General features: G+C 37.6%; 1 protein-coding gene across 10 annotated transcripts in view; it reads right to left on the bottom strand.

The window, feature by feature from the left end:
* ryr1b (ryanodine receptor 1b (skeletal)) overlaps positions 1-25,928 on the bottom strand; it is a 108,106-nt gene that overhangs the window by 61,407 nt on the left and 20,771 nt on the right. For all 10 annotated transcript variants that reach the window (XM_084123769.1, XM_084123772.1, XM_084123777.1 and 7 more), the window contains exons 2-34: positions 24,546-24,665; positions 23,042-23,143; positions 19,549-19,623; positions 19,390-19,468; positions 18,279-18,391; positions 18,098-18,197; positions 17,895-17,991; positions 17,236-17,310; positions 16,994-17,150; positions 16,498-16,665; positions 16,275-16,396; positions 14,512-14,698; positions 14,293-14,428; positions 13,532-13,627; positions 13,313-13,431; positions 13,090-13,223; positions 11,881-12,122; positions 11,606-11,798; positions 11,057-11,273; positions 10,851-10,955; positions 9,898-10,001; positions 9,710-9,793; positions 9,472-9,631; positions 8,230-8,377; positions 6,082-6,284; positions 5,755-5,929; positions 4,048-4,256; positions 3,609-3,961; positions 2,336-2,465; positions 2,085-2,245; positions 912-1,074; positions 700-786; positions 365-591 (exon numbers count right to left, since the gene is read on the bottom strand). In XM_084123769.1, coding sequence (XP_083979895.1) covers positions 365-591; positions 700-786; positions 912-1,074; positions 2,085-2,245; positions 2,336-2,465; positions 3,609-3,961; positions 4,048-4,256; positions 5,755-5,929; positions 6,082-6,284; positions 8,230-8,377; positions 9,472-9,631; positions 9,710-9,793; positions 9,898-10,001; positions 10,851-10,955; positions 11,057-11,273; positions 11,606-11,798; positions 11,881-12,122; positions 13,090-13,223; positions 13,313-13,431; positions 13,532-13,627; positions 14,293-14,428; positions 14,512-14,698; positions 16,275-16,396; positions 16,498-16,665; positions 16,994-17,150; positions 17,236-17,310; positions 17,895-17,991; positions 18,098-18,197; positions 18,279-18,391; positions 19,390-19,468; positions 19,549-19,623; positions 23,042-23,143; positions 24,546-24,665 — 4,841 coding nt within the window. The remainder of the gene's footprint in view (positions 1-364; positions 592-699; positions 787-911; positions 1,075-2,084; positions 2,246-2,335; positions 2,466-3,608; positions 3,962-4,047; positions 4,257-5,754; positions 5,930-6,081; positions 6,285-8,229; positions 8,378-9,471; positions 9,632-9,709; positions 9,794-9,897; positions 10,002-10,850; positions 10,956-11,056; positions 11,274-11,605; positions 11,799-11,880; positions 12,123-13,089; positions 13,224-13,312; positions 13,432-13,531; positions 13,628-14,292; positions 14,429-14,511; positions 14,699-16,274; positions 16,397-16,497; positions 16,666-16,993; positions 17,151-17,235; positions 17,311-17,894; positions 17,992-18,097; positions 18,198-18,278; positions 18,392-19,389; positions 19,469-19,548; positions 19,624-23,041; positions 23,144-24,545; positions 24,666-25,928) is intronic.

Raw genomic sequence — 25,928 nt, 5'->3', positions numbered from 1 at the left:
TTATTGAGACGTATTTCCGAGTGATAAAATGTAGAAGTAAACGTTGGAGGAGTAGAATGGATCATCGTGGTTTGCTATTGCTGTGATCTCATGTGAGTGATGGGTTTTTCTGCCCTTGTGCCAGTAAACACGTCAAAGAGAAGAGGTATCGTTACAAGAGGGAGGAGAAGTTATTCTGATTTAAGTTTGTGAGGGCACATGAATAAAAAATAAAATAAAAAGATGTGCTAGGGTGTTCTGGGTGATTGATAGGTAGAAATATAGACAGGTAGATAGATAGATTACATAAGACAATTACAAAAAAAATGTTTTTTTCACGATCATTTCAGTTTAGATTTTTTGTTCTTGAGTCGTCCTACTGTACCTGTTCTCTTCAGGTATATGCAGAGCCATCATGGTGAGAGGATCTGTACATTCCACCATCCATCCGTGCCTTTCGCTCACCCGCCCCAGTTGTGGATTCAGGAAGTGGTTGGGCATTCTGCTCCAGATCACAGGGGTCAGCATTTGAACATCAAGCCGAGGAGGACACTGGGGCACGGGGTTCTTGCGCTCACTATGGAACATGGCTGCCGAAAGAGGCATGATATTCTATAGGATGGAGAAAAAAGTGAGACATGTAACTAAAAGGCTATTACTTAAAGTACTTCTAAAAGAAAGCTAATGACTTCAAGGTCAGTAGTAAAGGATAAAGCTGACCTTGAGTTTTCCAAGTTCCAGCTGCAGCATGTTCTGGCTGCCAGGCAATACAAACACAGCTGGAAACAGCTTAGTGTGGGGCTCCACCTGAGAGAACACATGTATACATATGAGTTCAAATGAACAATATGCACTCCTAACAGTTCAGAAATGAAGTACCAAAGACAGGAGCAAGGGCCACTAGCTCCTTTAAAGAGATGACCTGCACTCGCCTGAAAGAAAGTGTTGATCTCCTTCCCATTGGCTGTGAAATTCATTAGACCTGTTGCCAGATCAACCAAGCAACCAATCACCAGATCCTCCTGGCTGAACCTCTGTTGAGTGCTGCTGCCAAACTCTCCTCCCCACACCATATAGCAGTTACTCCTCCTCATACTGATGAACAAACAGATATTATAAGTCACGAATGAACAAATATTTTATTAATCGAAGGGGAAAAAGAATACTTTTATTTCAGATTTAAATTTCAAATAAATTCTGTTCCTTTTAACGTAATCATGTTTTTCATTAAAAAATATGAAGCAGCACAACTGGTTTCAACATTGATAATAAGGTGCTAAGAAATGTTTCTTTAGCAGCAAATCAGCATATTAGAATGATTTCTGAAGGATCATGTGACACTGAAGACTGGAGTGATGATGCTGAAAATTCAGCTTTGATATTACAGCAAATAATTACATTTTAAAATATATTAAAATAAAAAACAATTATTTTAAATTGAAATAACATTCAACATATTTTTACTGTATTTTCAAACAAAGAAATGCAGCCTTGGTGAGCATAAGAGACCTTAAAAAAAATCTTAAAATAATATATATTTACAGTACTTGAGAAGCAAAATTTCATTATTTGGTAAGTTCAAATTAAATCTTTAGGCTTTAAATTAAGTGTGAATTAAGTTTTTTTTCTAACCCCATTGTAAAAATTACAAGTTATTATTTTAATTCTCAAATAAATGCATCTTGTTTTAAGGCTTCTTAAATTTTTTACTGAAAAACAAGAAGAAAATACTAAAAAAAGTAAATAATTTTTCTCCATCATATTATTTATTATTATTTTTCTAGAGGCAAATGTTTTTAACATGTGCTGTACATCCAAAATACTATATACTGTACATATTATAAATGATAGGCATTACACTTTTTCAGCTTCACAGTAAAAAGAAGTTTCTTGAGGTAAAATCTCTCCCAACTGATTCTGAAGGTCGGTTGCTGAAGTAGGCCACTAGTGCAGTGCTCTTACATCACCAAAATCGATATTCACCTACATCACCTCACTATACTGAACATTTATTTTTAACCAAATGCTTCTCCGCACTGCAGCTTCTTGTATTTGCCCACATTGGCCAACATTTCAATGACAGCTGAATCTTTATCACATCTCACCTGTCGTGTATGTTGCCCTTGTCGTCTCCAACTGTCAAAGTGACAGTACGCACCTTAGACAGGTCGAAGTTGAGGTCATACATGTGGAAGTCAGGGGTGACCCAACCCACCCATACCCCGCTAGGTTCTTGCCCGGCGAAGATACGGACTGAGTAATAATACTGCACAGAGGAGACAGAGAGAGAGAAGGAGACGTGAGGAAACGAGCAGGGAATGTGTCATATATGACAGATCTTGTAATGAAGACTGACTGTGGTCGTATTGAGGATGATCTCCGGGTCGTCGCGATCATCAGGCACAACATCCTCCATCAAACGGGGCATAAGAGGTGGAGGTGGAGGAGTGGTAGTCATGGCTGCCTTTTTAGCCTTAAACAGGAAGCTGAGGGAATACATTTGAGTGGTCAAGCATGAACGAGAGATTTGTAGAGAACAAGAGAGGTATATTATTTCGGTAACAAGTACTCTTTTTAAAGGTATGCTAAAGGTATACATATACATATATAAAAGGTATAAATATACAGGAAAAATATCAGGATAAACTTCATAGGTAACACTTTACAATAAGGTTCATTAGTTAACTGTATTAGTTAGCATGAACTAATAATGAACTGCACTTATACAGCATTTATTAATCTTTGTTAATGTTAATTTCAACATTTATTAATACTTTATTAAAATCTTGTTAACATTAGTTAATGCACTTTGAACTAACATGAACAAACAATGAACAGCTTTATTTTTATTAAAGGGGTGGTATAATGCCCTTTTCACAAGATGTAAAATAAGTGTCTGATGTCCCTAGAGTGTGTGTGTGAATTTTTAGCTCAAAATACCCCACAGATATTTTTATATAGCATGTTAAAATTGTCACTTTTTGAGGGTGAGCAAAAACGCTCCGTTTTTGTGTCTGTCCCTTTAAATGCAAATGAGCTGCTGCTCCCGGCACAGAGGGCGGAGCTTCAACAGCTTGTGTCCTTTTACCTCACACAGACATGCACGGAAAATTTAAAAAACTTTTTGCCTTTTACGTTCAAACCGGAATCAAACAAAGATTGAGAGACTCAAGAAGTGACAACATGTAGACAACATTTCTGAATGGTTAGTTGATGAATTTATGTAGCTTGTCATGATAATCTATAAATCACGTTACCGGGGGCGGGGTTTATGTAAATTCTAGGGTTTGTGATGTCACTAACCCAGTAGGAAGCTTGTGTAGTTCCTACCAGCCGTTTGTTGTAGTCCTTAAAAAGCAATTTCTTTAAAAGAAAATATCGCCCTTTGCTTTTAACTTTGAGCATTGTAACTTTGCAGACGTTGTTTATGCTCAAACAGCAACATTACACACTAACTAAAGTTAGATGAGTGAAATCATAATCAACCACCCCTTTAACTAAAAGATTTACAAATACAGTAACACATGTATTGCTCGTGGTTAGCTCATGTTATTTAATACATTAACTAATGTTAACTAATGAATCTTATTGTAAAGTGTTACCACTTAATAAAAGTCCTCAGTTCTCACCCTTTCTTTTTTCCTTTCTCGGACGCAGTGTCTTTGTCATTTTCTTTACTGCTTGGGATATCTTTGGGCACGGATGGCTCCTTTTCCTTCTCCTCCTGCTCTTTGCGACTGGCTGACTTTTTCAGCACCTCAAATTCAGAGTCGGGGTCCACCTCCAGCACCTGATCCTCAGGGATGGTGAGGGTCCGAGTGAGGGGAGTGGTGCCAGCGGTGACCTTGAAGGTCAGGTCAAACTCTACAGGCATGCTCAGTCTGAAGAACAGCATGTCTGTGTTGGCGTTTTGGGATCCGAATGTCTTGTGGGTTATTTTCAGACAGGGGGCGCTGTCTACGGTTCCATCCACACGAGAGACCTACAGGTAACAATAAAGGACAATAAAGCAGGTCCATAAACTTTAACTTTAAACTCAATTAAATGTCACAAAGATTCCTCAAATACCTCAATGTGGTTGTGCTCGGTGGGAACTGGGACAAACTGAGGCAGGCTCTTACTGAACCACATTGTGATGTCTCTCTTCATGTTGATGGCGAATGGCTCAAAGCCCTCTTGGAGCCCACAGATGGCGAAGTAGCGTAGGCTGCTAACATTCTGACCTAGGTTTATACGGCCAACCTGAGAGAGACCCAACATGCAGACTGGAATAAAACCTGGAGAGAGAAAAATAAAAAAAGAGGCTGATTTATAGCAACAAAATCAATACAACGTAGAAAAGAAATTTTGCGTGGCAATACTGTTTTACAAATACAATATATCCAGTATTGGTCTTTTATTCTCTTTTATTTGATAGTAGAATAACAAAATCAACTGCTTTTTCAGTTTACTACTATAATGCTGTTTTTTCTGGTGAGGTCAACAGAGGAGATAGTCCGTGTGCAAGTTGGTAAAACCAAGATGGAGTCGTCAGAGAAAGAAATAATCCATGTTCGAATACAACGTATGGACTTATTCTGGGAATACTATGAACACGAGGACTGACCTCACACTCCATCATTCAGAGATAGGGTTAGCCTTAGATAAGGACGGCAAAGCTGCTGTAAAATCAGCTTCTTTTTGGGGACATTTGCAGTTGAAAAAAGGTAATACATAGCTATATATGTAATCACAATACTTAGCATGCCACAAAATGTATTTAATCGCAATAATTTTGTACTGTGACTTAAGAATCGTGATAATATTTTGTCGTGGGGACTCTGGTAATGGAGCTAGTGTTAGCCTTAGCTATGGACTGCAAAGCTGAAGTTAAATCAGTTCCTCTGGGGCCATTTACAGTTTTAAAAAAAAGTAATAAATCGTAATATATAGGTGCGTTCATGCCATCATAATTACCGTAATTACCAGATTACAACTTCACATCCAAGTAGAACTCATAATTATAACTTGTAAACTTGGAATTTTCTGAGAGCTCCTACTTGTAGCACCTGATTCACTGCAGATTCAAGAACGTCACGTGTTGTCATCTCATAATTACATTAATTACAACATGGTGTGAACGCAGCATATGTTATCCTCAGCATGTCACAAAATGTATAAAATATTCATTTTACATATCCTATTGTAACTTAAGGCCTACTAAAGCTGCATGTTGACGCCATTTGATGCCAAACACCATTAATACTTGTGTATTTTGTGCCAAAAATGTAATCAACATCTAAGGTGCCATATTAGATTTTGCTATTAAATTTGCATACTGAAATATGCTATTGAATGGCTTTACAAGACTTAAAATATGGCACATTAATCATATGGACAGTTTTTATAATACCTTTAGGTTGCTGCCAAGCCAGTCTATTATTCAGAAATTGATATTTTGTTTGATGGAAGAAAGAAATTCATACAGGTTTGGAACAACACGAGAGTGAAAGTAAATGTTGAGTATTTTCAGTTCTGTGTGAATTATCCATTTAATACCTTGAATCCATTTCCTTAATACTAAACACAACTATTCAATCAGAACTAAATTTCAATTACACATCTTTTTAAATCCAAGACTAGGATTGATCTATGTCTGTGGAAACAAACCTCTTGAGACTCACCCACAAATTAACTACAGACTTTTCCTAAACGACGAAGCTTAATTAGAAATACACATTACCCCTAAAAACTAATTATTGAAAACCCTAACAACTTTATAGCCCAAATCCTCACCGTCTCCAGGATCAATGTCTTTGAAGGCCATTTCAGAGCCAGAATCGCTGATCAGCATCTCTCCGTTAAGAGTGAACATGATGTTCATTTCAGTGAGGTCTATCATGCAACCGACCACATCACCAGACTGCCACTGACGACCAAATGGCTCATTACCAATGTGCCATCGCTGAGCCTGCAGGGAGTGAAAATGAGAGTAGTTTAGCTTTTATTGCAGCTATACAAAATAGTTTGTCAGCAACTTGTGCGGCACACAATCCAATTAGCTGGAAAGATGTCCTGTTACCATATAATACAGCAGAGTTAGATTAATATGACACCACTGACCCTGTTTCCATTAAAGACATAGGCCAGCTCATCAGAACCAAGCTCAACATCAGAGCGGACGTTCGGTCGAGCCCAGCCCACCCTCATCTCTCCTGTGGTTACGGCCTCAAACTCAAAGTACCACTTTCCTGAGGTGATGGCGTACTGCTTCTCTGCCCTGAAGATACGCACTTTATCTCCACCTGTGTTCTCAACATGACCACCTGTGGAAAAAAAGAGATTTGAAGAATTTAGAACTGAATAAACAATACATTTACATCCAATTCTGGATCCTAGTATATCCTACTGAATAAGGGCTTGACATTTACATCCGCCAACCTGCCGAATGCGGGTGGATTTCATCTCTTACTAGCCTCTTTGGCGGGTTGAATTTTATATATAATATATAATTTTTCAATTGCAGTATTTTAAAAAGGCATCTGAAATAATAAACTAAGTGCAATGAAGTGTTGTCAACAATATTGTTTTTTCAATACATATCAATATTGAAATATCTGAAACCCTTCCAATACTTACAGGGTTGGAATTTCTGTGTGGGATTGCGCTTACTGCGCATTTACTGATTACCGCAGATTTTGTGTTCACACACAATGTGCAGGCACATAAAGCCGCCTCTTTCACTTAATTGCGCTTAAACTGTCAAATTCACACAAAATATTGTCAAAATGCCGCTCTTGGCAAGTATTTACGTAAACACAGTCAGTTATGTTTTAAGTGAATGTAAACAGTTGAGAAAGAAAACGCATGTGTAACACTATATGGATCTGTGCGTCAGGTCTTAAAGTGACAGCAGCCTAATATACCTTCTGCCAAATTATGATATCTATATATATATTAGGGCTGTCCCCGACTATGGATTTTCATAGTCGAATCAGAATCGTTATGTCTTGCCTATAGTCGACTAATAGTCGAATCATGTGTATGGGGGCGGGGCTTTAACGTTTCAAAGCCGCGATGTACAGAAAATCACACAAAGATATAGAAGAAAATGTATAAAAACATTTTGGATCAATAAAACTAAGAAATAACAGAAATAACTCCAGAAAGGCCACACTGCAGACAGGATTTGCATTTCACATGCAAATCAAATTAAATCGGCTAAATTACGATTAGGCCAGCCTACAGCACAACATCGATCCACCGAAAAAATAAACAATTAATTTACTAAATTAAATTAGAACAGAATATACCTTTCTAATAAATAAAAATATAAAACGAAATAAATCAGAATCAAGTCACAAGGTGAGCAAATGTGTGCAAAATGCCTAAAGTGCAGAAGAACATATATTCAAAACACAAGCCACAAATAGTTAGATTAGATAACCCTGACAGATCAATAAATAAAATTAAAATAAAGAAATGATTAAAATAACGATAGAAGCTAGAATTTTCAACTTTGTCTCTTTAACTGCAGAAACAACAATAAATGCTAAACTAGAGAGGCAGTCTTTTTAGCTAAAAATGTTCACAGCATCCAAAAATCAAATTAGAACCGGCTGAAAAGTTTTTAAATCACTTGTACCCCTACCTGATCAAGAGAACAAACCCAGTCTTTCACTCTGTCTGTGTCCGTTAGTCTTTTCAAATTGTGCGCGCGGATAAAATACATTCTAACGTGAAACCCAGTCTATGCGTGAAACGTGTTAACGTTGGCCGGCAGAAGTGCGATCATGGTTTTCCTGATGCTAAATCCAGCCTTGGAGAATATCCTTTCTGATGGTGTACATCCACACTTTAGATTTTCTTATCCCAGACATTGTTAAAGATTTAAATCCTTGCCGCGAAGACGCTCCTCTGTCGGTCACGGATTGAAAGTGAAACTTAAATCTGTCACGGGGTGTTTGGATTTATTCACGTTTGGATTTTATAACACCTCTGCGAAGATTCGACCGGGAGATCGGTAGTCGAATCAGGCTCCTCCTATCGAAGCATCGAATCTTCGACTATTCGGGGTCACCCCTAATATATATATATATATATAGAGCAGTTTTTCCCCATGGTATTGGTGTCAAAATGTGGCCAGTGAAAATGCTGAGTGGCTAGTAACTTTGGAAAACCACTAGCCACAGTGGCTGGTGAGCAAAAAAGTGAATGTCAAATGCTGTATATGAAAGACATGAAAGTAGTATTTGAAAGACAAAGACTCACTGCTCTCCTGATCTGGAGGCTCGATGTTGTATCCATAGCCAATCAGAGTGCGTACAGCGTTGTTCACACTGTCTCTGTTAGTCTTCTTTGTTCTCTCATCCAGCAGGTTGTATGGCACCAAACGAGGGTTACGTTTATTCAAGATGTCCTGAGGGAAAGTAATAAGAGTAAAAAGTTTGGGCTCCCTTTCAAGTATTAATTGAATTCCAGTTCACAGATATTCCGAAGTTCCCCTCCGAACCCTGTGCACGCCCTCACCAGCGCGCTCCAAGATTTGTGCAAGCTGTTCTTATCACAACGCAGATGATAAAATGTGCGATCCGTTTGAATTCTATTGAGAATTTTCAACTTTAAGACACTATAAAGTCTAAAACAGCTTCATAAACTAAAAGTACAGATAAAAATGATCTAACTTAAATTAGAAAGCTTTTTAAACTACTCACGTTTTATCGTATTTGTTGTGGTAAATTTGGACTAACTTGTAGAAATTATAATAGATAATCTGTTAATGAAACATTATTCACTATAGATTTATATTACAACTGTGGCATGTTGTAGCAATAGTTTCAAAATGTGTAAGTTGCTATTTTTCATAACAAATGCTATAGATTTAAAAAAAAATCAACATTGGCCCAATGAGGAGCCATCAATGATCTCACCTGTAATTACAGCCTTATTCTAACAAATGCTACAGTTAAACAAGTATGGCACTTTTTCATAGGGGAAAGTACAAGTTAGGATCAGGAGCTTTAAATTCTGGACCTTCATGAGTTATTGACCAAACAATATGTTTTCCCTATGTGTAAAATGTGTTCTGTTCTAATGATGACTGATATTAGCAAAACATAACCAAAATCATTAAGAATTATGAATTGTTAAGAAGTAGGAAATAAACCAGATGCTTAAATAATATAAAATACATCATATATACTATATAAACAAGTTGTTAACTAGGCTATTACTTTATCAATGATGTTATCAACCAACTTTGCATGTGTGGATGATGGTAAGATACCACAAAATACCATTTTGCAAAAATAAACAAACAAATAAATTTCACAAGGGAGCATGTCCTGGGAAACGGTTCACACTTCAACCCCCCAATGTTCAAAACTACGCCCTTCCCTGGATGGTCTACGTTTTTCTTTCATATTTCTTGGATCTTGCCCGTTTTCCTCCACCATAATGTGCACGCAAACTGCAGTGAGGTAACTGTAATTTCTGCTCCCACATCTACTGTACCTGCATAATGCTGTAGGTCCATCCTTGTCTGACTCTGTCCCGTGCCCAAACATTGTGCCCATTTTCCGCCAGCTTCTCCACCAGCTGGTTCTGATTGGGCGTCAGTTTGACATGATTGAGGTCCAGAGGAGCAGGTTTGTACCCACTGCTCATCACATAACTGACCAAGAAACAGAAAAATATGAAAACCAAAACCATATACATTTACAAAACAAGTGTTTTTTTAAGGTTTACATACGTTTTGGGCAGTTTGATCTTCCTCAGATTCTCCTCTGCTTTCTCATCTCCCATACCTACATGGCAGCCCAGAGCTAAGAGGGTTCTGGAGAGGTCAAGGAGAAAAAAAAAAGTTGATCAATAAATTGGATAGAAAGACAGATGCATAAGCAGTGACCTTCAGAGATTTGAGATTCAACAGACACTCACTTCAAGGTCTCTCCAGACATCTGGAGGTTATAATTCCTCTCAGGTTCTGGAAGACTATGAAAGTCCACCAGACACGGGTGCAACTTCTTATTATCATCCCTGAACTGAGAGAGACAGCATTTTTTAACTTTATTTAAACATTTAACTTTATTAAGGATCTTGTGTTTATGGGTGTGTTCACACTTGGCATGTTTGGTTTGATTAAAACGAACCCTGGTGCGATTGCTCTGTTAGTGCGGTTCATTTGAATAAGTGTGAAAGCTGCAATCTGAACCCTGGTGACACCAAACAAGCGGACCGAGACGCTGAAAAGATGGGTCTCGGTCCGTTTCCAAACGAACTCTGGTGCGGTTCGAATGAAATATGAATGCAACATGGACCAAAGACATAAGCAAACCAAAAAACGGGACATGATGTCTCAAGATGCGAACCTAAAAAGGACAGAATACTCAAGCATGCCTGTTTTTTCTCGTCATAGTCGCGATGTTGCCCATCACAGTTCAGTACAGGCATCAGAACCGCGTCTCATCGCAGCAGATCTTCGTTTGTGTGTGTGACGGAGGGATTCCTGATGCTGTTTTGACTCCTTTACACTTTTTATAAGCTCTTCACGAGTTCTCAGCTGGTCAAAATACCATCATATGTAGCTACACACATACAACCAGCGCATTTAGCCCAGAACACAGCATTGTTTTGGATGTTCGTTAAGTTCTGTCGTGAAATATACATAATAAAAGCAGACCAATCCGGTTGTGAACACATCCCTACAGTATGCCTTTAGGTTCAATGTTAAAATGCCAGTGTGAATGCTAAGCGAGCCAGGACTTTTTTTCTTTTTGGTCCAGACCAAACGAACCAAGCGAACCGAACTACAAGTGTGAACACACCCTATATGTATGTGTGTGGTTGAGTTGGTGTTTATTTGCGAAAAACAAGAGGCGGAAAGCGCTCACCACTCCATAGGTCCAACCCTGCTCAATACGGGTGACGGCCCAGAGCTCGTGGATGTTTTCGGCAAGTTTCTCTCTGATCCGCTCCAAATGAGGAGGAAGCACAATCTACAAATGACATACACAACATGTACATTGACCGCTCAGTGAAAGTGTTTCTGCCAAGCAACAGTGGCGTGAGGGAAACAAATGTGGGTAGTTTAGTTTACCTGGGCAGTGTCAACAGGACAGGGAGTGAATGAAGTGTGTGTGAGGGACTGCGTGGGGCCCAGCAGGTTTCGGACTCCACTGAAGTCATGTTTATACTCCTTAATGTGCTCAATGCGCATTCTGTCTTTGGGAAGAAGAGCTTCATAACATGGTGCATAACCAGGAGGGGGCAAGAACTTAAAATCCCCATGGCGGCCGCCCAAAAGGAAACGAGCTCTGAGAAATGAACAAAAACACAGGTCAACAAGTGAGAAGACATTATAAATGTGCATGAATTAATCATATTTCTATTACGATCGATTTTAGTATTTAGTGTTTTCATTAATTATTCAGAAAATATTGTCTGTCTCGGGGCCGGTAAGATGTTTTTGGAAATACGTCTCACAAAGGCTGCATTTATTTAATCAAAAATATAGTAAAACAGTTGCTTTCTGAAATATTATTACAATTTAAAAAGAACAGTTTTCTATTTGAATATATTTGTGATATTTGTGAATATATGTATATACATTTTATAAGAAAAGTAACAAAATAATAACGTTAATTACTTCACTCCCGCGGAGAAGCTAATGACAGGGAAGAAAAGGCCGTCTACGTTGAAGTTCTCAAACATTCCCTGGACTGGATGCCCATTAATACGAAAGGAGATACTGGGCACGCTCAGGTCCAGACAGCAGCTCACAACGTCATCTGCTGCCAGGATGTGCTGGTTGGGTGAAGCCACCTGACGAGACACGTGACCTACACAGAGAAAATGATGGTTTGAGGACCATAAACACTCACACACTGCTGTATATAGAATATACAAGATCACCACATTTACCTGACCACAAGTGAAGGCCATCAAAGCCATAAGAGTAGAGGTCATCACCCACACCGTTGCCACCCCAGCCCTCTCCTCCTCCAGGGTACGGACTGAAGCCCTCAGTCAGAGCCCAGCCAACACGCAGATGGGTAGCCTGGGCTGTCACAAACGGCTCCACATAGTCCACCATCACCTCAAAGTACCACTTCTTAAACTGTGTGGAACCTTCACAAGTCCCCAAAAAGATATTGGGCCTCACGCTATAAGGAGAAAGTGACATTTATGCAGTAAACGGTTAATAATCTTTTCAATTTCTTTAGTGCATTTAGTGCATCTTCAGGAACAAAAGCTGCAGTAAATGAAAAAAAGGGTAAAATTCATTTTAAAAGGATAGTTCACCCAAAAATGAAAATTCTGTCATCATTTATTCATGCCTTTCCAAACCAGCAAGACTTCTGTTCATCTTTGGAACTCAAATGAAGGAAAGGAACGATATGAAAGGAACTTTTACGATCTTTGAGGCGTAATGACTGACAATGAAGGGACAGAAAGCTCTCAGATTTCATCCAATATCCATATCTTCATTTGTGTTTACGAAGATGAACCAAGTCTTACAGGTTTGGTAAGACATGACGGTGAGTAATAAATGACAGAATTTTCATTTGAGGGTAAACTAACCCTTTAAAGAAGATCTATTATGCCATTTTACAAAAACTTGATTTTGTTTTTGAGACCTGCTAGAATAGCTTTTCATGCCTGAATGTTCGAAAAACACATTTGACATCATTGCAGCTCCTCTCTTCCCAGTCTGTCAGTAACGTTCTGTTTAGCTCCTCTATCTACGAAGCCCCTCTTTCCGAAAAGCACAATCTTATCTGATTGGTCAGCTGGAGCAGTGTGTTGTGATTGGTCAAGAGCTTCGAGCATGTTTGGGAAATATCCCACCTCTTACCATAACCGTGAGTTTCAACACACTCCTAACGCCCCTTTTCTCTGCGTATGCCTAGGGCGGTATTATTTAAATGGAATATTGTGGTGTGTTTGTTCTCGGAAGAAAACTCAGGAATACTATGGAGGCGTTTCAGAAACTGTGCTCTGATATTGAGAATAACTTTGTGCTTTGGAACTTTGCAGACCTTCTTCATGCTCAAACAGCAACATTACACACTAAAGAAAGTTGAACATGCAAAAAAGCGTTATAAACATTTATATCTCAACAAATATTACCTTGATACATAGTTAACAATGTTAGTCTGCAGCAGGAGGTCGCGGCCCGGAAGCAAATTTTCTGTGATGAGGTTTTGATTGGACCTCACAGCAACACCGTTACACACACAGAGAGAACGTAATACATCTAAAACCTGTCCAGAAAAAGGCAGAGGAGAGTGAGATCGTCTATGTGTAGCAAAATGCTAAATGTTAGTTGACCAAATCACGTGTACAGTTAGACCTTATGGTTTCGACCGTGTTTGTCCAGGAGAGAAATGATAGACTTGATGTGATTCTCCTGAATGATGTTCAGGACTTCAGGACTTTCAATCAGAACACAGTACAGCACCTCTAGAATGCCTAGAGAAGAGAAGAAAGACATAAAGAGCAAGATGTTGCAAGACATCAAAACAGGTTGTGTTCATTTTGTGCCATTTGTTGAAGAAGGTTTTGCAGATACCCGAAGAAGCTTCCAGACGATCCAGTTTACTGACCAACCAGTCCAGGTTATCGCAGAACAGAGCACAGTTAGAACGGTTTCCTCTGATCAGAGACGCTGCAAAAACAGACACACATTTACAGATGCGTGCACAACTTAAATTATTTATATTTACACTACTGGTTCGGAATAATTAAGATCTTTTAATAAGTTTCTTATGCTCACCAAGGCTGCATTTATTTGATCAAAAATACAGTAACATCGTGAAATATTGTTACAATTTATGTTTTTTTATTGTAATATATTGAAAAATGTAATTTATTCCTGTGATGATAAAGTTTTCAGTGTCACATGATCCTTCAGTAATCATTCTAATATGCTGAATTGCTGCGCAATTATTAATAGTGCCAAGTTATTAATAAAAATTCGTATTATTATATCAGTTTAAAACATTTTTTTCTGCTTAATATTTTTGTGGAAACTGTAATACTTCTTTTCAGGATTCTCTGATGAACAGAAGTTGAAAAGAACAGCATTTATTTGATATAGATGCTGTATCTTTTGTAACGCTAGCATAAATGTCTTTACTGTCACTTTTGATAAATATAGTGCATCCTTGCTGAAAAAAATTAATGAATATATAAAAAAAAAAAAATACTGTATTTTTGATAAATGCAGCCTTGGTAAGCATACAAGACTTATTTCAAAAACATTAAAAAATCTGAATTATTCCAAACTTATTTATATTTTATTTATTTATATTTAAATGTATATTTATTCACCAAGCAGTTCATAGAGCAGATTGACAATCTCTTTCCAGGATTCGGCTGCTTCCTCTCCAGCAAACTCAGAGAAGTGTGCAGCAGTATTGTAGACATTCAGGCGGTCGATGCAATCTAGCACGATTGTGATCATGCCCTGCATCACAAAAGAAAGATTAAATGAATGTGGATCAGGGCTGATTTTCAGACAGACAGGCACAAACACACACATACACAGACCTCTTCTTGGAAGAGGTTTTGTCGGTTGCGTAGAGAGCGCAGCTTGGTCTGTTTCTCCTCGTGTTCCAGCTCATCTTCTGGAGGCCGGAAGTAATGGATCAGATCCTGCAGGGACAGGATCACTGCGTCCAGTGGCAGGGACACTGGACCGGGTGATTTGTTTTTCCCACTCAGAGAGTCCAGACCTCTGACATAGAAGAGAGAGGAGAGGATGAAGCACATTCAGAGAATATAAGACAACTGTCTAGGAAAATTTCTGGAATTATCAGCCTGAATAGGTCAATATTAGAAATATAGCTTATTTTTCCATTTTAGTCAGTATACTCTTTTTTTTTTTTTATGTGCCAAAAACGAAAAAATATATATGCAAGGAATAACTGACGATGGGCCATTGAATTATTAGAAAAATAATTATTTGTCAATAATTCATGATCAATTATTCCACTTATACTACTGATACCACACCTCAAGACATTGTTAAAATGTTTTTAGACGTTTGTCAGGTTTTTGTCCTTAAAAATGCTCTTGTGTGTAGGACTAATTTTTACGCATCTCATCCCAAGTCTCAGATGCTAATTCCAAAACGTCAATTTAGAGCTTGTAACGGAGGCTTGAGCCACTAATAGTAGACTAATGCAGTTATTAATGCAGTGAGAGAGAGAGACAGAGAGAGATTAAGCATATGTGACCCTGGACCACAAAACCAGTCACATGGGTCAATTTTTTTAAATTGAGATTTAAACATCACATGAAAGCTGAATAAATAAGCTTTCCATTGATGGTTTGTTAGGACAATATTTGGCCGAGATACAACTATTTGAAAATCTGGAATCTGAGGGTGCAAAAAAATCTAAACACTGAGAAAATCTCCTTTAAAGTTGTCCATTTATGTTCGCGATTGTGCTACTTTCACTCACACAAATAAATGTTTTATATATTTACGGTAGGAAATTTACAAAATATCTTCATGGAACATGATCTTTACTTAATATCCTAATGATTTTTGGCATAAAAGAAAAATCGATATGTTTGACCCATACAATGTATTGTTGGCTTTTGCCACAAATATACCCGTGCGACTCGTGACTGGTTTTGTGATCCAGGGTCACATATGTGAATTACCCGAGTCTGTGTGTTTCTAAACAGTGTTCAGCAGCAGTGACTCTACTAATAGCGAAACTGTAAGTTTATCTGCTTCAAGAACAGCACAGTTACTACCTCGCTAGTGAGAAATGTCACGTAGCTTTTAAGTTGCTAAACTATTTTACTGACAAAATCGTCAGAGCAGCGCTGATAACACGTTTCTGAGCGAGTGTGTGTCTGTGCTGTATGTGTGTGTGCGTATAAGTGGGAGAGACAGCGGGAGAAAGAGAAGATGTGCTGTTCGTACATAATAAAGTGTCATTTTGTGGCTAAAAACACGTAAATAACTGATCGCTTTTATCCTATTGTTTACTATGTTTATTTGCTTGGTCAGTGTCGTTGTGGGTTTTGGTTCTTTTAATGTTGTAGGCTGTAAGGAGCTTTAAAATAACTGAAATCATTTGGCGAAGTGATCTGGAACTGTAATGCGGTCAAGACCTGCCTTTAGCCGTGCGTTTCCCTGAAAATAATTGCACGCCTTAGAACGTTTGTCAACCAGTCAGATTCAAGCATTCAACAGCCCCATAGCATAAAAAACTGAAAATACAATTTTACTCAATATTCAGTGTTACCGTATAATACAGTATAAATGTCATAGTGTGTGTGATGTACAGTCATACTTGATGAACTGTGTAAAAAGGCCCGTTGTGCTGTAGATCATACGAGCAGCCTGAGACTCTTCTGTCTGAGAGCGAGAGCAAGTCAGTGCATCATCCATATGGCCCTCTTGATGTAGTATGGCCTGAGAGAAAGAGAGGTAAGATCATAATAAATAAGTTGAAAGCCTTGACATCAGGTATATAAGTGGGTATTATGGGGTTTGTGGTTCAGCGAGCTTCATACCCTTCTCTTCATGGTTCCCAGACGAGCCGCCTTAGCATCTAGAGCAGCGTACGTGAGCCACAGCCCTGTGGAGTGATGCTGCATGAAACACATGGACTCGCCATACTTGATCTCAGGAATGCCCATTCCTTCCACATCTCGCTTCTTCTTCTCCCCCTCCACTTTCTCCTGTTCTCCGGGAATAAGCACAACAGAGGAGAGTGGGAACAAACACATAGACAGGAAGAGAAAAACAGAGAGAGAACAGAAATGCAATTAGTCAAGACAAGGCAAGGCAAGTTTATTTATATAGCACATTTCATACACTATGGCAATTCAAAGTGCTTTACATAGAAAGGAATAAAAATAATCACAAAATAAAAGCAAGGAAAATTAAAACAGTTATTCAAAATGCTTTACATAGAAAGGAATTAAAATATCAGTGTCACAGGCTGTTTGTGACTTGAACAATTATAAAGTAAAACTGGCAATTGTATTTAGATAAGTTCAAACGGACCTTTGATGCACGGAAACAGAAGGCAGACAGTTTAGTGTTCGCTTTCTCTGGATCCAGAACCATCAGACCCTTCTCCTCATCCAGACACAGGTACCGACCCGTTGTGATGTGGCGTACGCGGAAGGCCTGACCCCACTTCATGTGGCTACCACTCCAACTGCAGAGAAATCACACACAAAGGTATAAGCCAAAAAATATCAACATATATATCGTCACAGTTATGAGATGTGAGATTGTCTCACCCGATTCTCAGAGGCTCAAGTCTCCACAATGAACGGGCCTGACTACACACCGCCCCTCCTTCATATTGTGCAATCCTAGAGAGATTACAATCATGAGCACGTTAAGATTATCATCGTCACTTGTATTAAGCATTCATTCGGTGTGAAATACACAGTATGCAGAAGCTTGTCAATCATGAGCAGAGGTCATTTACATGGCACTGTAACAAAAACAGCCTGCTTAAATAATCAAGTGTATATACAGTTATATATATATATATGTGTGCATGTGAAAATTATGTTACAAATGATTTCTATTTCAATTGAATGCTATTCTTCTAACCTTTCTGTTCATCAAAAATCACGATTTCCACAAAAATATTATAAGAAATTCTTGAGCACCAAATCAGCATATTAGTATGATTTCTGTAGGATCATGTGACACTGAAGACTAGAGGAACGGCTGCTTTACCATCACAGAAATGAATTGACATGTTAAATGATAATAAAACAGAACACAATTATTTTATTTTATCATATTTCACAATATTGCTGTTTTTTCTGTATTTTTGATCAAATAAATGCAACCTTGCTTGATGCTTTCAAATACATTTCAAATCCCTTTTTCAGATTTCAAACTTTTGAATGTTAATATGTATGTATGTATAAACTGTACTCACTTGCGCTGTTCCTCTCCTTGATCAGGCATTGAGATGGCCAGACACTCATCCATGTGACCATGAAACAGTCTTAAGACATGACCTCCAGTTAAGTACCCTGAAAAGGGTAAATACAAAGACAAGAACACGGTCATTTCTGGTTTAAATTACCGATATTATATTTGATTTGATTGTGAGTTCTCTGTATTTTGCTGAACACTGACCCTCTGCCAGCTCACACCCCGAGCAGACTGGATTCATGTTCCATAAGGTCTGCATAAAGGAGGCGTCTACCATCAGATCCCCGCTGGCGTATGACAGATGCTGCAAAAGATATCACAGATACCAGCTGTCAACTGCATAGAGAATCATGTTTGATATTTCTACGGCTCTAGAAAGTCTTACCAGGTATCTCTCTGATGACACGCTAACCAGGATCAGGTCGTCTCCTACTCGGACCTTCTCACCCTCTGACCTCTGTTTGGATGCAGGATGAATGGTCCACCAACATGCTTCCCCTGAACATACAGAGACACAAAGAATCTGTGCAGTTAAAACAAATCTAACATACAGTATGTATTACAAATACTGTTATAACACAGATAAATGCATACAAATATTACTGTCCTGATGGATTTTTGGTTGCTTGCCACTGTTGCCTTGCTTAGTTGAGGACATTTAATATTCAACAATATTATTGCTCTGCCTTACTTAAAGGAACACGCCGCCCAAGTAGCAGTGCTTCGCCTTCTGAGAATATAGTTCCCAGTATGTGTACGGTTAGAAGATGGCTGTGTGTCATGTGACCTTGTTATTTGTACACGGTGTGACTATACAAATCACAACATGTAAATAGGAAAATGTTGGCGTTATTTTGTCACTTATTGAGAGCAGTATGCTAGCTGGAGCCATTTACCTCCAGTCTTTGTGCTAAGCTAGGCTAGCGGTGGGTGCGTCAGACAGTTACGGCACGCACGGAGATGAGAAGGGTATGTACGGACTTATCTAACTCTGGGGGATACGATGAATAAACTAAAGTCCCAAAAAGTCGGCGTGTTCCTTTAAGGTGGACGATGACGCAATTTTCTTCTAGAAACAAACTATGTTGTATTATTTTCATGTTATCACTGTGAAGCTGCTTTGATACAATCTGTATTGTAAAAAGCACTATATAAATAAAGGTGACTTGACTTGACAAGTGTAACGATACATAACAAGTCAAAGTCACTATTTTATTATAAATTACACATCATGTAGTTGTAATTTATCCTTGAATTTAATAATAATAATTATTTCTAGTAGTAGTAGCAATCGTTCAGCTCAGGAAAAGAAATGCAACCAGAAAAAAATTTACTTTAAATGTTCTATTTTTTTAAATACAGTAAAAAGGAACAGATTCAAATCTGTGTCGTCAACAGCCCTTATAAGTCAACATAAGAACATCTCATTGCTCTTGACCAACAGTGAGGATTCAAATCTGTATTCATTTCAAGAGTCAAGAGTCTGTCGTGTGTACCTGTAGAGTCCTCCTGCAGGCCCACATCAAAGGCCAGCTTGTCTGTGAGTGAGCGGGACGTCGTCAGGCAGCTGAGATACTGCGATTCAGGGTAACAAAATGAGCGTCATCACATTAAACATCGTAAATGGTGAAAAAGAGCTGTCATGCGTAGCTCACCATGCTGGAGTGGTAGTGTCTCAGGAGGATGGCATGACCATACAGCAGCGTCCGGTGTCCCCCTCCCTGAGATGACTGAGATTGAGGGACAAAAGAGAACATGAAGTTAACACAACTTCTTTATACTCATAAATAGTGCTGTGAGGATCAGACAAGTCGATTGACCCTGTGTTGGATGGTATATGGCAACATTTTACATAGGAAACTGAAGAGATCCACCGTTTTCACATGGAGACAACAGAGAGACAAAAGTAGAGGAACATTGAAAACAAAAAGAGTGTTATGAAGATAGAAAGAAAATAAGCACCAATGATTTCTTCACATCCGTTCACAATCTACCATGGTTACAGTACCATGGGGAGAGCATACATAGGTACAGAAACAACCAATGAAGAGAAGAGTCAAAGGTCACACCAAACCAGGTGGATTCACATTCAGTCGCCATGAGGACAACAAACACTTACCTTTTCTCAACATCCAGTAAGGTTTAAAAGCAAGAGAACATGATTATTGTTGCTATTAGTGAGTTTTGGCTACCATCTCATAGTATTTATGAGAATGAATACATAAGCAAGAGAGAGAGAGAGAGAGACAGAGAGAGAGAGCATACCACAGCAGACCCTAAACAGATCGTTCTCCCAAAAAAGAAAAATCTAACCAACCTTAAGGTATAGCATAAGGTTGGTAATCTTGCCTTATGTTGCTCCAAATCCAAAAAATCTATCTTTTTGTCATGAAAGGTCCAACTTTATGATAACTCTTTTGAGTCCCTTTTGAAGCTTAAAGGGATAATATTAGGATACAATTCTGTCATTAATTACCCTCATGTCGTTCCAAACCTGTATGACTTTTGTTCATCTTCAGAACACAAATGAAGATCTTTTCGATGAAATCTGAGAGCTTTCTGTCCCTCCATTGACGGCTACACGACTACCACTTTGACTCTTCAGAGATCATGAAGAGATCATAAAACTAATCCATATGAATTGAGCGGTTTAGTCCAAATGTCCTAAAGAGACTCGATCACTTTATATGATGAACAGATTGAATTTAGGCTTTTATTCACATATAAACATTCATCAACTCAGTGAAGTTGTGGTAAACAGAAGCTCAAGTATGTTCGTTTGATGTGTGAGAACCAATGAGGATCATTCTCGTGTTACGCAGCACGTTTGAGCTTCAGCAAGGACCAATGAGGTTCATTTGTGTTACGCAGTAAATTTGGACTAAACTGCTAAAATCATATGGATTAGTTTTACGATTTTGGGTAAACATACCCTTTAAAAGCTTCAGTTACCATAATTGCACAGAAAAGAGTGACCAGTTAATTTTTCATACAAGTCATACAAGTGTTATATACTAAATGTGCTAAACGTTCTCTGACCGTTCAAAAATGCTTTAAAAACTTTTTTCTTTGTTATACGTACGTCAATAACGTTTTATCATTCTTCAAGCATTATATGAATATTACTTTTAAATGCTCTCTGAACGTTCTAAAAACAAGTAGTACAATTTTTAGATGAACTAAAACGTTTCAGAACGAACATCTATCTATCTATCTATCTATCTATCTATCTATCTGTCTATCTATCTATCTATCTATCTATCTATCTATCTATCTATCTATCTATCTATCTATCTATCTGTATGTCTATCTATCTATCCATCTGTCCATCTGTCTATCTGTCTATCTATCTATCTATCTGTCTGTCTGTCTCTCTATCTATCTCTCTGTCTGTCTGTCTGTCTGTCTGTCTCTCTATCTATCTGTCTGTCTGTCTGTCTGTCTGTCTGTCTCTCTATCTATCTGTCTGTCTGTCTGTCTGTCTGTCTCTCTATCTGTCTGTCTGTCTGTCTGTCTGTCTGTCTGTCTGTCTGTCTGTCTGTCTGTCTCTCTATCTGTCTGTCAGTCACAAGGGCAAGGCATGTGTATTTGAAACCTGCAGTCTTTCATTTTGGCCAGAACTGTGTGTTAGTGCTGTGGGCTGTAAGACTAAAGATCATATCCTTAACCAGGATTCAGAGGCACTGAGCTCATCTTACACTGGAATGCTCTCTCTCTCTTTCTTGCTCTCTTTCTTACAAATGTACACACGTATACACACGGACTAGGTGTCATTTGAAATGCCATTTGAAGAGCAAAATGGGATTTCAACTCCAACCAAACCAGACAAAGTGAGGAACAGGTGACAGCGGTCAATGGTCAGACAGAAGTAAAGGTTTAGGAGAGAAGAGGAGCTACAGCATTATTTCATCCACACCGGACACTGAGTAGGAGATTTAGGAACAGAGGAGAGGAAGGGTGCTGAGGTTTGAGGGAATAAGAATACGATGAGACATGAGACATACCCATTTATCCAAATCGACTGCCTATAGTTGGCAGGAAAAGGAGATGAAGGGTCAGAAGAGAGACAAAAAGTACATGAAACATTAAGTTACACTAACAAATCTGCCCTCGAATGCCAGAAATACCTCTATTAAACTGTTTTGATGACCTCATGCACCCAAAATATAAAAAAAAACAGAGATGGATTAAAAATTAAGAGCAGTAAAATTCAACTCTTATTGGCTGGTCTAGATAAAACGAAAGAAAGAGTAATGATGAAACGGGTTGGCATGAGGACAAGCAGAGCATTTGGGGGCACACCTTAAATCGTCCTGCAACGCAATTATTCACATTTAAAGCTTTTAAACGCTGAAATGTCCCTCAAAAGTTCTGGAATTTCACTCTCAAAAGGTTGTACGAACCCTGAAATCTATTTCTGCCACAATACCATGGTTACAGTTACACTGTTATTAATATGCTAATTAAGAAGAGGATGGGATTTTATTTTTTCCCTAAAACTTTAGTTAATGTTATCATATTCTACTAAAACTTACTGACTTCGCTCACACAGGCTATAACTATTTCTCAAAAGATTTTGGACAATTTTTGTACTTTTTGGGGGATAAAAAAAAAAAAAATGTTAGTGTTTATCACACTAGTGTGATTTAATGTCAAACCAGGAAGTTTGTTTTGAAGTGCTTTTATCTTGTACAAAATGTCACAAAGTCACACTTGGTGTTACCAGTCAAAAATGACCGGCCTACAAAAGAATAGCTTAAAAATCTCTCGCTATGCTATATTAACAGCAAATATTGGATTCTCTTTTATTAAATTCTTCAGCACCCCTCTCACTGTCTCTGTCTTTCTTATCACTAGTTTACCACTTATTTAAATTTCAAAACCACATTTTAAGTGTAAACTTTCTTTATTAGCTCTACAGGCTACATTAGCAAAAAAAAAAATCTTTCCTTTTTTTTAATCATTTTTGAATGGTAAAAAAAACAAACATGTTTTGTTATTCATAATGTAATTTTATTAATATTTCAACAACCCTTTTTTTTTCAATTATCCCTGCATTTTCTCATCATTCGTTCTCTTTTAGGCCCTCTCTGCTCTCCCCCTCTCCATCCTTCTCTCTCTCTCTCACTCCTTTGTGCAGACTCTCACCTCGTTCATCTCCACGGTGTTGGCCAGCATCTCCTGCAGGGCTCGCACCGACAGCGACTGCTCAAGGACAAAGGCACAGATTGCCAGATCAGGCGGCACATTCTGCAGACGGAGACGAAGAAACACACAAAAGTTTAGCCTCATCCACGATTAATGGCTTTGAAAATAGCAAAAACAAATGTTGCTTATTTGGCATTATGACATGCCAATTTATGGGATTTTTATAAACAACGTTTAGTTATGAAAAATGTTGATTGCTGCACAGCAAAATAAATGAGTTTGTGTGTGTGTTTTCAGCAGTGTTGATGAATAAAAGCAGCACAACACTTTTTCTGTCTACTGCATGTACACTTTTTTATGTACAGGTATAAAATAAAATAATAATAATATAAAATTTTGTATATAACACTTTATTAAAAATAATTTATATTAATTTTATTTTATATAAATAACATACAATTTAAAATACTACTACTACTATTAATGTAATTTAATTACAAATATACATTATACCAAACAGATTTTTTGACTATAATAGGCCAATAATATTCACTACTAAAAAACTATAATATATATAATTAAGATATATATACATTTTATATATATATATATATATATATAAAAATTCCTTATTACAAATATTCCTTATTACAAATATACAGTATACCAAACAGATTTGTATTAAATATTACATTTTAAATGCATTTTAATGTATTAATATTTGAATTTTATATATATATATATATATATATATATATATATATATACAGTATTGCCTAATCTGTTTGTATACTGTATATTTGTAATAAGGAATATTACAATAAAATAAAATGCATATTTAAATTTTCTTTATAATTTAATATTAAATATATTAATTTAATACATTTAATATAAAAAAGTATTGAGTATTATTTGCCTGACAAAAATAACTGTAGTGATCTAGGAAAAATGTGTTATGTAATCTGTTTTGTAATGAGGAACATGAAAATATTAATACATTAAAATGCATATAAAATGTAATATTTCATTTTAAAAAATCTGTTTGGTATACTGTATATTTGTAATGAGGAATATTTGTAATAAGGATTTTTTCTTATTTATAATAATCAATAATAAAATAAAATAAAATGCATGTTTAAGAAAAATATTTTATATAATTTTAAATTAAATAACATTAATTTAATACATTTAATATAAAACATATTGAGTATAATTTGCCATACAAAAATAACTATTGTGATCTAGCCAAAGTAATCTATTTTGTAATGAGGAATATGAAAATATTAATACATTAAAATGCATATCAAATTTAATATTTAATAATAATAAAAAATTAAGAGTTAAAATATAGTGAGCATACAGTAATTATAAGTAACCATTATTCTACTTTATTAGTTTATTTTTATTTTTATTATTTACCTGACATAAATATATGGATATTTGTAATGAGGAGTGGCATTCCTGCTGAGAATATCAACAGCTGACGGCTTTTTGCCGACCGTACCTGGGCATTTGACGTGGTCTCTAGAAAGCACAGGCGGTTCCCGAAACCCTCACAGGAAAGGCATAGTTTGATCTGCTCCTTCAGGACAGTCGCGGTGCACTGGAGCACAACTTGATCTTCCTGTGAGTCAGAGCGGGTCGTGAGAGAGGAAGACATAAACACAAGGAATTAGTGAGAGGATGAACAGAGCCAGGTGGCAATGGTGACAATCACTCGTGACAATGGAGTGCAATAAATACCTATTCAGAGTTAGACGTGCAAATATGTTGAATGATAACACACTGATTAGTGAGACACAAACACACACACACACAAGGGCATGTAAATAGAGTAATAAACACAGCCGCTTCCAAACACTCTCCACCTGTCACGTAACATTCCCAGCTGTTCCCTTCACTGACTCATGATGAGCTCGCGCTCCCTTCTCCTCTCTCTCTAACCTCCTTTTCTCCATCATTTGTTCTCCATCTTTCTCTCCATTTCCTATTTCACTGTGTCCAAGCCTGTCTTTTTCTCCCGTAACAGCACTTTTGTCAACACTCAAACCTCACAAATGATCTTCTTGCTTCCTATACAATATATTTTAAGAGTCTTTGTGTTTTTTGTTAGGCACATTCTGTCCCACAATCCCCTGCACAGAGGAAACGGGGTCAGTCTATCCTCTGTCAAGTATAGGGCACAGATGCTTTAAAAAGCTCCAGGTGTAAGATGAAAGAAGATTCAGTATAAGGCTAAAGCCTTCATGACTTATATGGTCAATAATACAGACTTACTTTTTAAATCCCATATGATGTTAAAGAGATCATATTGACAACGACTTTCATAGGAGGTTAAAGGTCACATTTATTTTTATTTATTTTTATTGTACCATAAGGTAATCATCACGGGGCAGGATAACCAGCTATAATATCTTGAGTTTGTTGTTGGAAGTAGGAAGTGTGTGTGTAACAGAGAGAGAAAGAGAGAGTACAACCCTGATACTAACAGGTAAATGCATTTTTAATGTAGCAAAACTCTGGGTGACTCACATTCTTGGACCATATTCAGAACCCAGACACAAAAGCAACCATCCAAAAAGCCTGATAACGTGTGTATAAGGTGGCCAGCATCACAGGGCTTTCACACACTCAAACATCTACGGGCAAACTCTCCAATTTACCTAAACTGCATGTCAGAGCACTCAGAGGAAACCCATGTAGACACAGAGAGAACATGCAAACTTGTGCAAACATGTTCAGAGAGTCCTCCTGGCTCAGCCGGGACTCGACCCTGGGGTCTTCTTGCTTTGAGGCGACCGAGACACCGTGCCACCCAAATGTATATTGCCTACATTTGATAACTGATATGCTAATTTGTCTAAATACATTACAAATAAAACACTAA

Source organism: Abramis brama, assembly GCF_963993115.1.
Source record: "Abramis brama genome assembly, chromosome: 9".
Classification (NCBI taxonomy): Eukaryota; Metazoa; Chordata; class Actinopteri; order Cypriniformes; family Leuciscidae; genus Abramis; species Abramis brama.
Note: the sequence above shows the minus strand (reverse complement) of the source record. Positions and strands in the feature narration are given on the sequence as shown.